The sequence below is a fragment of the Prionailurus bengalensis genome, chromosome A1, assembly GCF_016509475.1.
Source record: "Prionailurus bengalensis isolate Pbe53 chromosome A1, Fcat_Pben_1.1_paternal_pri, whole genome shotgun sequence".
NCBI lineage: Eukaryota > Metazoa > Chordata > Mammalia > Carnivora > Felidae > Prionailurus > Prionailurus bengalensis.
This window is the reverse complement of record NC_057343.1, coordinates 138,351,932-138,366,094: the sequence shown is the minus strand read 5'-3', so window position 1 is coordinate 138,366,094 and position 14,163 is coordinate 138,351,932. Positions and strand designations below refer to the sequence as shown.

At 34.5% G+C, this 14,163-nt stretch overlaps 1 protein-coding gene across 1 annotated transcript in view; it reads right to left on the bottom strand.

Annotated features, from left to right (window-relative positions):
• Nucleotides 1-14,163, bottom strand: part of FCHO2 (FCH and mu domain containing endocytic adaptor 2) — a 124,498-nt gene that overhangs the window by 48,463 nt on the left and 61,872 nt on the right. Inside the window, 3 exon segments of the mRNA XM_043591814.1 lie at nucleotides 3,057-3,081; nucleotides 6,400-6,472; nucleotides 8,624-8,668. Of these exon segments, the coding sequence (XP_043447749.1) occupies nucleotides 3,057-3,081; nucleotides 6,400-6,472; nucleotides 8,624-8,668 (143 nt within the window).

Here is a 14,163-nt window from a genome sequence, read left to right as displayed (position 1 = left end):
CTCCAGGTGTCCTCAGCTGGAATTCTAATGTTACTATATACATGCTTACGTCTCCCTCTTCCTCAGCACATGAGGCTTTTCTAATCACATAGTGAATGTCATGAATGGTTTTAATTTGTGAGTTAGATATTTTCTAATTACCACAGTAAATGTTAAACTGGTTCCTTATTGATGAAATTAAAAATATTCAAGATACATGGATTGGTGTGCTTGTTATACTTGTTCATCCTTTTGAGAACGGTATGTAAGAATTCAGCAAGGTGTAGACTCCTTATTCTTAGAGATGATGACCGAGCTCAGTAGTATATAATCACCTTAGTTTCAGAATCCATGAACATTTATTGAAAATTCCCTGAGTATATATTATGAAATTGAAAGTAAAATTAAAATATTTATTAATTTAAAAATAGTGATAAAAGTATTGTGTTAAACATAAATACTTGTGAAAAATAAATTTATTTTTAAAATAAAAAAATGGGAAGAGTAGCATTGTTTAACATTTTTGAAAATCTTTTTAGTGTCGAGTTTAGAAGAGGACATGATTCTCACATATTTCTGCTTTCAATCTGTGAGATATTTTGTTTTGGTGGAAACATATAAAGAAAACATGACTTTATAACTCATCTCACTTATTAAACTGAAAAAAAAAGTAGTTTAAAATTTCTGCAGATACAGTAAAACCTTGGTTTGTGAGCATAATTCATTCCAGAAACATGTTTGTAATCCAAAGCACTTGTATATCAAAGCAAATTTCCCCATAAGAAATAATGGAAACTCAGATGATTCATTCCACAACCCAAAAATATTCATATAAAAATGATTGTAATATAATATAATAAATAAAATGCAAAATATAAAGAAAAAGAAACAAATTAATCTGTATTTACCTTTAAAAACCTTCATGGCTGGTTTGAGGGAGACAAGAGAGAGGAGGGTGATTGTGTAGGACGACTTTCAATAATATCACTAACGGAATCACTGTTATCTATTGGTTCAATGGAATCTTTTTCTGCATGGGGGCCATTATATATGCTCACAGGGATGCTGACTACAGTGCATATTAATAAACTCTTGTCATATACTGTACTTAATATAACTGACAATAAGACAGAGGAGGGGAGGATCTGTATCTGCAGGCAGCCTAATCTAGAGTGAAGCAAAGCATCCCTAAACTTATTCTTGTATGGAAAGCAAAGGACTGTCCGTTGGTGCCCTGAAGTGACAAAAAATACACTAGGGCCAGTTGTGAGCACCTTCCAACGTTCCGAAAAATCACTGATTTGTGCCAAACACCACAGCTTGAGACCAAGCATCTGAGAATGGGAGATGATCACCCACAATCCCATAGTGAGAGAGACAGAGACAGAGACAGAGAGAGAAGAAGAAAAGAACCACTGGCTCAGTTGTGATCATGTGACATTCAGCATCATGTACTACTCCTATTGCAAGACATTGCTTGTTTATCAAGTTAAAATTTATTAGAAATCTTTGCTTGTCTTGCAGAACACTTGCAGAACAATTTACTCACAGTCCAAGGCTTTACTGTAATTTGGATATGTATTTTTGGTACTAAATCACAGCATAAGAAGTGACGGTTTATTGAAATTCATTGCACTGTGGAATCTGAAATAAAATCGGTTAACATTTAAAAAAAATGATCTGTATAGAAATTTTACAAAGGAAATTAATTAGCCCCTTGTTATATGTCTTACAAACATACTCTGCCAATTTATCTTTACTGGTTCATATTCTTCTAAAATTTTTTTGGTAATTAAAATTACAAAACATACTGTTTTGTTTTCTTTCAACACAAATTTATGAATCATTTCTTATATGACATTAGACTTATGCATCCTTTTTATAAGTGCTTTTCTAATTCCAGACAAGTACTGACAACAGTTCAAAATTGGTTAACACTGATCATTACAGAACAGTATCAATTAGCTGAGATTTTTAACCCTGGATGACACTAGAAATCTATTTCTTTCTTTTCACTCTACATTTATCAACAAATCATAATCTTCTTATTTTAAAGTTGAAATAGACAGCAAAAATACTAATTTTATTTTAGTTAAGTTACATAAAACACAATGTTTCACAAAATATCTTTATCTTGGTATATACACCATTATGCAGTAAAAGATCAAAAGGTTTTTGGGCCAAAAAAAAGAGTAATTATGCAAGCAAGAACAATAAGCAAAGGAGACAGGCAGCTTGATCCTACTGCACTTAGCAACATGACCACTGTCTAATGAACAACTTGAAAAGTGTGTCTGTCTATACAATACTTATACCATTTGGTAAATCTACTCTCCCACTGTAACCACAAGGAGCTCCATTTAATGTCTTCTTTAACTACATATAAAGAAATATATTTAAATACGAAATATAAACAAACTTTCTTCAGAACAAAAAGCACAGAGAAGTACTAACCATGATTATTACTGCTATGTTTTCTAAAATGATAACCTCTAAACAAAACTCAAATACTTGAATAAAATTTTAATAATCAGGAACACATTTTTATTTTTAATGCTTACTTATTTTTCAGAGAGCATGAGAAAGAGGAGAATGGATAGAGAGAGGGTGAGGGAGAGAGAGCAACTAAAGCAGGCTCTGCACTGACAGCAGAGAGCCCCATGTGGGGCTTGAACTCAAGAACCATGAGATCATGACCTGAGCCAAAGTCAGACACTTAACCAACTGAGCTAGCCAGGTGCCCCAGGAATACACAATTAAGAGCATCACGTTTTAAAGTATGCAGATTTGAGATCTGGCATATTTCTCAAGAAAAAGCAATATGGTATGGTACCATTCAAATTTTTAAACTAAAATGTCCACTTTTCAAAGGTAGATAGAACTACCTTTTATTTAATATAAAAGCATCTAGTAATATAAGGCCAAAATTTTATCTGTGACTTTAATAGTGAATTTACAATAAACTGGCTAGTATTTTTCTTAGAAAGATTTGTGAACAACTCAACCCAAATATGCTGGGTATTTCCTAATCAAAATAGCTAATTTACATGGTTTATATCAAAGTAAAATCTACTTACAAGTGAATCTGCATCAGGGCATTCCCTATTAAAATAAACAAAATATTATAAATACTCAATTATTACAACTATCCAATAATAACTGTATACTGAAAGTGATCATCTTGGTATTTAAATGTAACTTTATTTAAACTTAACAAAAATATTTAGAAAAAATCAAATCATGAAGATTAAAATATACTAAATGATTTTAAAATTCAAAAGAAAGCATTCCTATATCCATAATACATGACAAAATGAAACTCACACAGCTTACAATTATTTTAAAAACTTGTACTTCACAAGTACTTCTTTTCCATTAACACACACACAAATCTTATAAAGGAAGCTATCAGTCCTACAAGGATTTCTTAGTGGCTTTTAATTCTTTAGGCAGAGAAAGCTAAAAAAATTTCTAAGAGGAAAGCTCGCCTTTTTTTTTTTTAAGTCTGTACTTGTATTAATTGGTAAATACTAGTAAATAACATTTTACAATATACTTTTGTTAAAACTTCAGTTTCATTTGAAGTACATTCCATAGCTAGCATATAAACAAAAGCCAAAAAAGCTATTTTTCTCCATATATGTTAAATGAGTAGCCAGACTTCCACTTGAAAAAGCTTTCTAGTCTACTAAGTTGTTGAAAATTGTTAATTTTATCACTTATTTAACTGATAAATATTAATTTGGACGTAAACTAGCAAAAATATATTTTATTTATTTTTTTAAGTGAGCGGGAAGCAAGAACTTTATCAGAGTATAAAATTAGAAAGTAAGAATAGTAAGAAAGTTCTCTTTACAGAGAGGGGCATTCGAAAGTGAATGCCCCCCCCAAAAAAGGTATTTTATATGCAAAACCAAAACATAAAGAATCAACCTTCTCAAATAATCAAATAAAGACTTAAACATATAAAATTAAAGACATTGAGGCCATGAAGAATACGGTTAGAAGAATTTCTGTGTACATTTTCTAGATCAAATTCACAAAAATCAGAGTGCATACTGAAAACATATCTAGATTAGTTGCGTAATTCTTTGACTTTAGACAGTTAATGCACGCAGTATCAGAATCTGCCACTTTAATAACAGACTAAAAACATACACATTAGGTATACCTTGAGAGCCCAATGGACAATAAAAAGTACTAAATTAATAAACAGGATATGCAGGTCATCTCTATCTACCCAAAGACTAAGCACAAATCAGAAAAATCTACAGAGTGAAGAATTCTGTTAGGGGAAGACAAAATGGAACAGACTGAAATAACGGAAAAAGAGGGAGATGACCACACTGCTCTTAATCCAAACTCCAGCACCAAAGCAGGTAAATGCAAACCTCTTGTGTCTTTATAGCCATTTAAATGTCACGTAAGATTGCCAATTTTGAAAAAAGAGCTCCCTTATTACTGATATATGAGGGGTATTTATCAAAAATCCTACTGCATACTCTGAGGAAATGTTCCAGAAAAGACAATATAATAATGAATTCAATTCCTCTACAGAATCATTTAAAATGTTAGAGCACTTCTACTTTCTTCTTTTTTTAAAGATAAAGTTTAAATATCAAAGTGTCAAAGTTCCAAACAGTTTATTCTCTGGCTTTAAGCCAGAACTGTCCAGTCTTTGTGGGAAAGCACTCATCTGTTTGCTTTCACAGTGGGCTGTAATGAGACCTGCAGATGAAGCCCCAGGAAGAGCAAGCTCTGAGCAGGACCCCCTTCCACAATCACTGGCATTTCAAAAGCCTTCAGGCTGTTTAAGAAGCAGCATGCCAAGAGCCTTGGGCATTTCAAACAAAGAGGTTTCTAATATTTCTCCTGCCTACAAGTGTTGAAAGAAGACAATCATGATGCAGTTGTTTAAAGCACTGATTTTCTGCCCTAGTATTCTCAGTGGTGAAAAATATTCCAATATCCAAGTGGCCTAATGATGGTACTGGGAAATTACTGATCATGCAAAACAATTCTAAAAACACAGAATACACAAAAATATTATAAGCTCCCTGAATTACCAGCTGTGAAAACCACCTATTATAAAAATAATTGAATTTAAGGCCTTTCTGTCTATAATATACTAACAAAGTGGCTACATTTCTAATTTCATGTACGAATCAACTGTTTAGACTTCCTTAAGTATTTCCAATGTTACACAAATAGTTTTGATTCCATCTCCTTAGCAAAATACTCCCTTCATAAAGCTGAAAAGACATCTGCAGATGAGATGGTAACCACAGATATAAATCACTTCCCAATCAGTCTTAATTTGTTAACCAAGCGAAACTAAACTTGGGTGGGGGTTAGAAACAGACATTTAGAATGGTAGAAACTCAGATAAAATGAATTTAACTAGATAGGAGGTAAGAACACCCAAAGCACAAATTGTTCTCTTACATTGAAAATATGAGTGGCGATGAAAGTTCTGCTAATTACGCTGGAGAAGCAGGGATTTTAAATAAATTTCAAGCCAGTGTTACTGGCTTAACAAATCATTTAAGACTTGATTAGCGTCTTGTCAATCTATATAGGTTGAATAATTACAGAAACAAAGATTCCTTTAATTCCAGTTTGTGTCTGGTAAATCATAGCTCTTAAGAGCTTCTCAACCCCAGGTGTATATTAGGAATGACAGAGGCTGCTTAAAAGCAAACCAAACTAAACAAAACAAAAATTATGCTGTGTCTCACACCCTGCAAATCTGTAATAATTGGTCTGAGGTGGGGCCTGGCATAGATATATTTATGTTAATTTTCCACGTAGTTCTAATGTGTAGCCAAGACAGAAAATTTCACTTACCCAATATCTGTTGAATTTACTATATGCTAATTATATATTCTTTGTATCCTAACTTAATTTTTTTTAAAGGTAAATCAGATTTATATTCCATCCTCTATCAAAAGCTGATGACCTAGCATAAATGTTTAAAACATGTTAGGGCTTTTGTTCTTCCCCATTTTCTGTTTACGTGTGCATATATCGCTATGAGCCTATATGTTTAGAGTTGTCTAGAAGGATATTCATCAAATTGTTGACCATGGGTTTTTTCTTAGGCATTAAGATTTAGAAGAATTTTTAGTTTCCTTTGCACTTTTTTTTAAATATGCATGTATCATTTTGTAAAAAGAATGTCTTTAAAGTTTAAATTTCAAAACATAGAAGCCTTTATCTTAATATTTTAAAATAGTAAGAAATCTAATACTTTTAACCCAGAGGAGCTAGCAAATGTATTCAGAAAAGTGTATTTTTTACACCTCAGACATACACACATTGAGTTATTTCTGAAGAAATTTTTCTTCTCACATTCAAAACAACAGTCTTATTCTTAGTTACTTAATAACAAAGAATTATGACAATATTTAATATACTTACACAGACTCTGCATCCTTTTCCTTTTTAATTATTCCTGGCAAACCAAAAGTCTTTCTTTTCCGTGGTTTTATACCTTAAAATAAATGTATATTGTCACAGAAACATAACTGCTGCTGATAAATATATTACACTTGTATCCTGACACATAATTTGCTTATGTCAATACTAAATCTGGATGAAAGAAATAAAAGTATCAATTGGTAAACTCTAATGTTTAAGTCGTAGTCATAGTCTGTTTAGATTTTTCTTATGTTCATTTAATAAAGATTTATCACTTGATTAATAAAATTCTCTTTTCCTCTAAGTCTCCCCTAAATTACCTCAGACAACATAAACATTTGGAGAATCTTAAAACTTCAAAGAAGGGACATTATTCACTATATTAGATTTTGTTATAAATCCAAGTCAAATCATGTTTCCTGTCTGGAAGATCAAAAAATACGAATGCGGTGTTTAAAAAAAAAATTTTTTTTTTCAACGTTTATTTATTTTTGGGACAGAGAGAGACAGAGCATGAACGGGGGAGGGGCAGAGAGAGAAGGAGACACAGAATCGGAAACAGGCTCCAGGCTCTGAGCCATCAGCCCAGAGCCCGACGCAGGGCTCGAACTCCCGGACCGCGAGATCGTGACCTGGCTGAAGTCGGACGCTTAACCGACTGCGCCACCCAGGCGCCCCGAATGCGGTGTTTTAAATAAAAAGATGACACAACAGATCCATTAACAGTAAACACAGAAAACTTATGGCATTCTTTTGCACACATATTATCTTTAATATAATGAATGTTGTCAGTTGATTGTACCATAAATGAGTATCATCTTTATTCTGCCTAATATGGCAGTTCTTCCTCCTCTTCCTTCATGACAAATTATTTCTTAGAAATCAGCCATACTATTAATTGTTGCTGGAATTCAGCACAAAGCTTAGCTGCTTACTCGGACAACTATAGAGCATACCTAAGATAACCTCTCACCATATAGATGAGGAAACTCAAGGGTATTTTTTGGTTTTGTTTTTTTATCTCAGTATTATCCAGCTACTAAATACTACAGCCAGGATTAGAAATCAGCTGTTTTAGAACAAGGTACTTGCTTCCATGCAAAACTAAACCATACATTTGTACAGCATGTTATATCAAATACATTTTTTTCTCACAGAGTATTACTTACTATCCACATTTTACAATAAAGAAAGCTAAAGAACAGACAACTTGCATAGTTACTGTTCTCAAACAGCTAGTAACTGTAAGAAATCTAGGCACGAGAGCCTGACTCCTCCAATGATAGCTTTACACACAACAGTAAACCTTTTCTCTGAATTCTCACATAAATGTTGAGAGAAAAATAAATAGAAAAGATTGCTTCCCAAATTATTTCTAGTAGCTCACAAAGTACTTAAACAGGAAGGTAGGTGCCTGGCTGGTTCAGTCTGTGGAACATGTGACTCTAATCCTGGGGTTGTGAATTTGAGTCGCACACTGGGTGCAGAGATTACTTAAAAATAGAATATTTAAATAAACAAACATGAAGGGTTGTAGACCCTTTCTCCAAGTCACATCATCACTCCTCCTGAATGAGGGGAATATTAACATCAATATATAACCTTCATTAATTACTGAAATGTTTCTCACTTTAAAATAAATCTTATACATTAACGTGTAGCAATGATTTTCATATTTATGACATGAGAATGTTTAAAGATGGATGTCAATAAAGAAAACAATCTCGGGGCGCCTGGGTGGCGCAGTCGGTTAAGCATCCGACTTCAGCCAGGTCACGATCTCGCGGTCCGTGAGTTCGAGCCCCGCGTCGGGCTCTGGGCTGATGGCTCAGAGCCTGGAGCCTGTTTCCGATTCTGTGTCTCCCTCTCTCTCTGCCCCTACCCCGTTCATGTTCTGTCTCTCTCTGTCCCAAAAATAAATAAACGTTGAAAAAAAAAATTTTTTTTTTAAATAAAAAAAAGAAAACAATCTCGATGTGTATTTGAAAATAAATACATGTTATATTTAATCTTTTAAGATATATATTCTAACACACTAATATTCCTTTGGGCAAACCTACTGTTTACTTATTAAGATTAAAAATCTATAGGCCTTCAAACTACATTCAGATTTTTTATATCACTCCACAAACATGCTGACATCAATGGATAATAGCCACTCTTTATTTGTTCAATAAACAGAAGATATTAGCTAGTTACCACACATTAGAACTAGTCAACTTACCTTCAACTGCACTAGCAGGGTCACATTCTTCAAATTCAATAAGGCCTAAAACAAAACAAAACAGATGAACAGCTCTTAGTTAAAAAAAAAAAAAAAAAAAAAAAAAAAAAAAAAAATTTTTAAAGCTGATGGAAAACAATCAGATCAAATCACATTACATCTTTTTAATCGACTTGACATGTGTTCTAGTGTTATCTGATAGTGTTATTAAAATATCAATAATTTTAAAAACCAAATAACCCTAACACTGACAAAAACTGACACTAGTCTATTATTATGATCACAGTTAACTGAAAACCCTTACTGGAGACACCTACTGTGTACTTTCTGTTTTCAAGGAGCTTGCAGGATACTAAAGAAAAAAATAAGCACAATAAAAGGCAGGTGCTGAATTCCTGGTTGTGTTCATGGGGAGGATGGGGGACCAACATAGTAAATACTACTAGAATGTCAGCTTGGGAACTTGTCCCTCTTGTAGACCACTGTGAACTGGCAAATAATAGGTCTTTAACAAATATTTGCTGAACAAATAAATGCATTAATTACATCGTAGCTAAGTAGTGATCCTCTAACTGTAAAGCAGGTCAAGGAATCTGAACTTTTAGTTTGCAGGTAATGGGAAGAGTTTTCATGAGAGGTGATACATACATGCCCCTATAAAGTGGTCTTAAAAGAAAATTAGCACTGGTATGAGGGATAGACTACAGAAAGAGAGGAAGAAGATAAAATAGAAATCAGTTGAAAAACATTTTAAGTTGCTCTAAAATGACAGATCTACTAAGACTAGCCTTAAATGTCATATAGTAGATTTCATGTACATGGGATACTAAACTATTTAGGTAGTAAAGAAACTAGCAAAAGCATGAATCACTGTTCTGCTAAAATGTCCCCAAAAGTAAATATCAGACTAAAAAATATCTTGTATTAAACAGTCATTTTACCCCTGTTTTATAATACTGAAATTTATGCAAGTTCAGCATTTTTGTGAAATAAATTTTTATTAATAGTAATAGTTTCAACATACTATTTCAAAAAATTTAAAAATCAGCCTTGGGGGCACCTGGGTGACTCAGTTAAGTGTCCAACTCTTGATTTCAGCTCAGGTCATGATCTCACAGTTTGTGAGATGGACCCCCACGTCGGGCTCTGTGCTGACAGGTTGGGGCCTGCTTGGGATTCTCTCTCCTTCTCTCTCTGCCTCTCCCCTACTTGTTCTCTCTCTTAAAACAAATAAACATAAAAAAATAAAAAAATAAAAACAAAGCTTGAAGAGTGGAAAACAGAAGATTTCATTACTGGTTCTTCTGAGACATTAAGCTAAACTAAAACTATGAATAAGTTCATCATCAGAGTTCTCACTGATCGTCTAATTTTAAAAGAAAGCCACTAATTAGTAAGAAATATTTCTCTACAAGAAAGAACATCTAAAAATATTGGTGGATCAGTCAGTTGAACGTCTGACCCTTAATTTCAGTTCAGGTCATGATTCTAGGGTTGTGGGATCAAGCCCCACGTCAGGCTCCATGCTGAGCAGAGAGCCTACTTAGGGCTTGCTTGCTCTCTCTCTCTCTCTCTCTCTCTCTCTCTCTGCCCCTCTCTGACACTCATGTGCTCTCTCTCTAAAACAAAAACAAAAACAAAAACAAAAACAAAAACCAAAAAAACCAAACAATTGGCTAAAATGTCCTTCTTAACCCCAAATCTAAGATCTACTTCTTCAGTTCTGGTTTCTATTCAAATAGAGTACATTAACATTTAGTGATAAGCAAAATAACAACAACAACTGAAAAAAAAAAACCTCATAAAAGTGAGTTGATAAACAAGGTCCTGATTAATTAGTGATACCTTTCTAAGTATTCTTATAATACACATGTGACTAAAAAAAATAAAATACATTTACTACTTCCACCCCAAAAAGCCTTGAAATCAGAAAATGACCCAATTAAAAATTTAAAAGACTTCAAGTTCGGTTTGCAAATCTGGAAGCTAAAAATTCATTAAATGAAAGGGTAATGAACTCATTGTTAGAATTCTTTAGAGGCATGCATTAACAGTTTACAAAGAGATTAGAAATGAAAGATCAAGAAAGGTGAAGAATTTTAGTATGTGCGTCTAATAATTAACAACTACTTGGTGTAAAAGAATGAAAAATTTCCACCGAAATTACCAATAGTTTATTATGTATCATTAGCTTTATAACTTACTAATAAACCTTAAGAGACTATGACCACCTGTCAAATAAATCTGAGAGTTCCTACAGCTATACATCGCATAATCTGTGCTCAGTAACTTTTCACATAATCTCAAATAATCAAGCTATGGGCTTAGAGAGGAAAAACAAAACATCAATGCCAAACAAACTGCAGGATTTTAAAACACAAAAAAATAGAGTATCTAAGAAGACTTCTGTAACATCACCTTAGCAAATATATTATTCTTTTAAGATCTTTGGATGCCTTCATATATGTGAAAATACCAAAGGCATCCCTTAACGCTACAAAAATTCCCTCAAACAAAGTTCTACATTTTTTTCTCTCAAAATCTTTTTCCTATACCAGACATACCTCGATTGCTTTTCCCTTTCCCTTTTCTAAACATCCTCTTAAAATCTATTTGAAACAGGAAAATGTCCAATAAAAACAAACTATTCAAAATCACACTTTTGAAACCGAAGATGCCAGATCCTTTCAAACTGTAAAATATATATAAAAATTTTAAACTGAATACCTTCAGCACATAAGCTTTTCTATTAAAGACAGAAATATTAACAGTTTCTGCTATAATAAAACTAAATATGCCCTTTAAAAAGAAACATTAACTCATGCATGAAAAAGATTTCCAAATGGCGTATGCTCCACACGCCACTTCCCATGGCAAAGCTTTGCGTGCCTGGCTCTGTGCCAGTTGACAGCTCAGCTGGATATCAGTGCACACTGTGACCCCCTTGCATCACGTCACTTCTGAAATGTTTCACAAGTAGAAAGTTTATTCAGCATCTTCCTCAAATGCAGTCCACTGCCCATCATTCTGCTATTTAATCCTAAGACAAGTTACTTTTTTTGACAGTCCCAAAGCCAGGGTAAGAGTCAGAAAGAATAGTTTGCTACAACTGGAATTTCAACTGTTTTAGGCTCAATTAATTCTGTTGTCAAAATAAATAACTGCTCTTAGCGCTTAGATTTTATACTGGGCCACAAGGGCAATTTAATTTGTATAAAAGCAAGAAAGACCATTTTGGCTCTGTCTCCTGATGCTCTTTTACACATTATATAAAAATGCCATCATGAGTTCAAAAAGCAGAAGAAATTAAAGGCAGACCTCCAAGAGGTCAGCAATAAAGTAAAACAATTCTTACAGAGGACGCTTTCTTTAATCATCAGGTAGGAATAAATTATTGCTGAAAGAAAACAAAGAAAGAGAAAGAGAAAAAGTAAGAGAAAGAGAAAGAGTCAACAACGTAAAGAATTCTACTTTGAATCAAAACTTTTAGGAAATGCTACAGGAAGAAAGACAATTTAATAGCAATATTTAATCAACACATTCTGTGGTTGAAGTACAGTATTAAAAAATATAAAACATTTAATAGTTGCCATCATTGTGAATCAATTCTAAATCTCAGGCCACCAACAGGGCAAATCTGCAACTTAGTCTAGTTAAGAAGTGGCCTCAAAACTGAAATAGTAAGTCTGGGCCACGCAAATCAAGCCTATCTCTGTATTTACCCAACTCAAAGAACAGAACACTTGGTTCTAATTAAAAGCCAAAATAAAACATATGAACATGCCCAGATCCCAAAGTCTAACAAAAAGAATGGTGATAACTGGGGAGAGTGGAGGGGTGGGGGTAATGACACAGGAAAGAGGGAGGGAAGAAGCGGAGGAGAAGGGGGTAATGACTCATAACAATGGAAGTCAATGACTACATTTTCAAGCTTGCTCCTGGGCAACACAGCCACATTCCTGGGTGTCTGGGATGGTAAACCAGGCAAGCTAACATGAAAAAGAACATCAAACTCCAGCCTGTAGTAATGAGCAAAGGGCATGCAGGCTCAAGTTCTGGTTTTGCCACTTGCTTGCTGGCTAATTACTTTAATCTAGTTACCTTCTCTACTTGAACCTAAGTCATATATTTTTATAAATATGCTATGGCAGAAGAAAACCTTTTGCATACCTGCTTTCCCTTTCTCTACAAATACCCATACACACATACAATTCTTTCTTTTTTAGTTTGCTAAATCATTTGAAAGTAAGTTGCAACGTCAATGCTACTTCACTTCAGGGGTACTTATTTTAATAAAGGGCTTGAAGATAGAATTCTCTCAATCCAATGGTTCCAAATCCCAGTGCCTAGCTGAATCTCCTAGTGCAATGCTTCCTGCTTAAGAATCATCTGGAGAGGGGCGCCTGTGTGGCTCAGTGCGTTAAGAATCAGACTTGAGCTCAGGTCATGATCTCACAGTTCATGAGTTCAAGCCCTGCATTGGACTCTGTGCTGACAGCTCAGAGCCTAGAGCCTGTTTTGGATTCTGTCTCTCTGTCTCTGTCTCTCTCTCTCTCTCTCTCTCTCTGCCCTCCCCCATTCATATTGTCTGTCTCTCAAGAATGAATAAACGTTAAAAAAAATTTTTTTTGAAGAATCATCTGGAGAGCTCATTAAACCATAAATCACTGGGCCCCAGCCCCAGAGTGTCCTATACAGAAGGTCTAGGTTGGTGCTCAGGAATGTGCATTTTTCACAAACTCTCAGGTGACTGCAGATGGTCCTGGGATCACACTTGGAGAACTACACTCTTAGGGAACTCCTGGGTCCACTGCCAGATACTCACTAATTCTAGATGGTACTTCTCCAATTTTACTCTACATACAAACTGCCTAGGTGTGAGAAGTGAGATGGTTCATTTTCAGGAAAACCAAACAAAAGCTGTGCTAATTAACAATGGGTTTACAACCTATTGGAAATATGTACGAAGCCCCCTTACCATGATGGAGTACCAAACCCTAAGACACTTCACTTCCTGGTTCTTCCTCCCCTCTCCATTTCGCAGGCTTATTTTTTGCAGGCTCTGCAATAAGCATGCGCCAAAGAACTGAAGTCTCTGTGTCACCTCAAGGAATGTACATTTGTTCCAGTCAGACTACTTTTTCCCTTACATGAGCAAAGGCAACCTCCTGGTAAGGCTGTAACCTCTTAGTATTCAGTCAATGAGCAATCAGGGGAAGGACTTGCATACTATGAGATAAACTGCCTGCTGTAACTGCCCATCAGACACCAGCTCTTGCAAGAACGTTGAGTAAAGCCTAGTTTCACTGTGCTCCAAGTCTCCATCACTCCTTTGACCGGGTCAGTGGGCTTATTTCTCACACTAGAATCTTATTAAAATACAGATTCTTAAAGGGGTGCCTGGCTGGCTCTGTAAGAAGAGCATGCTACTCTTGATCTCAGTTCAAGCCTCACATTGGGCAGTAGAGACTACTTAAATAACTTTTTAAATGCAGATTCCTAAAGCTAAATAAATACAAAAAATGCAGATTCTATTTCGG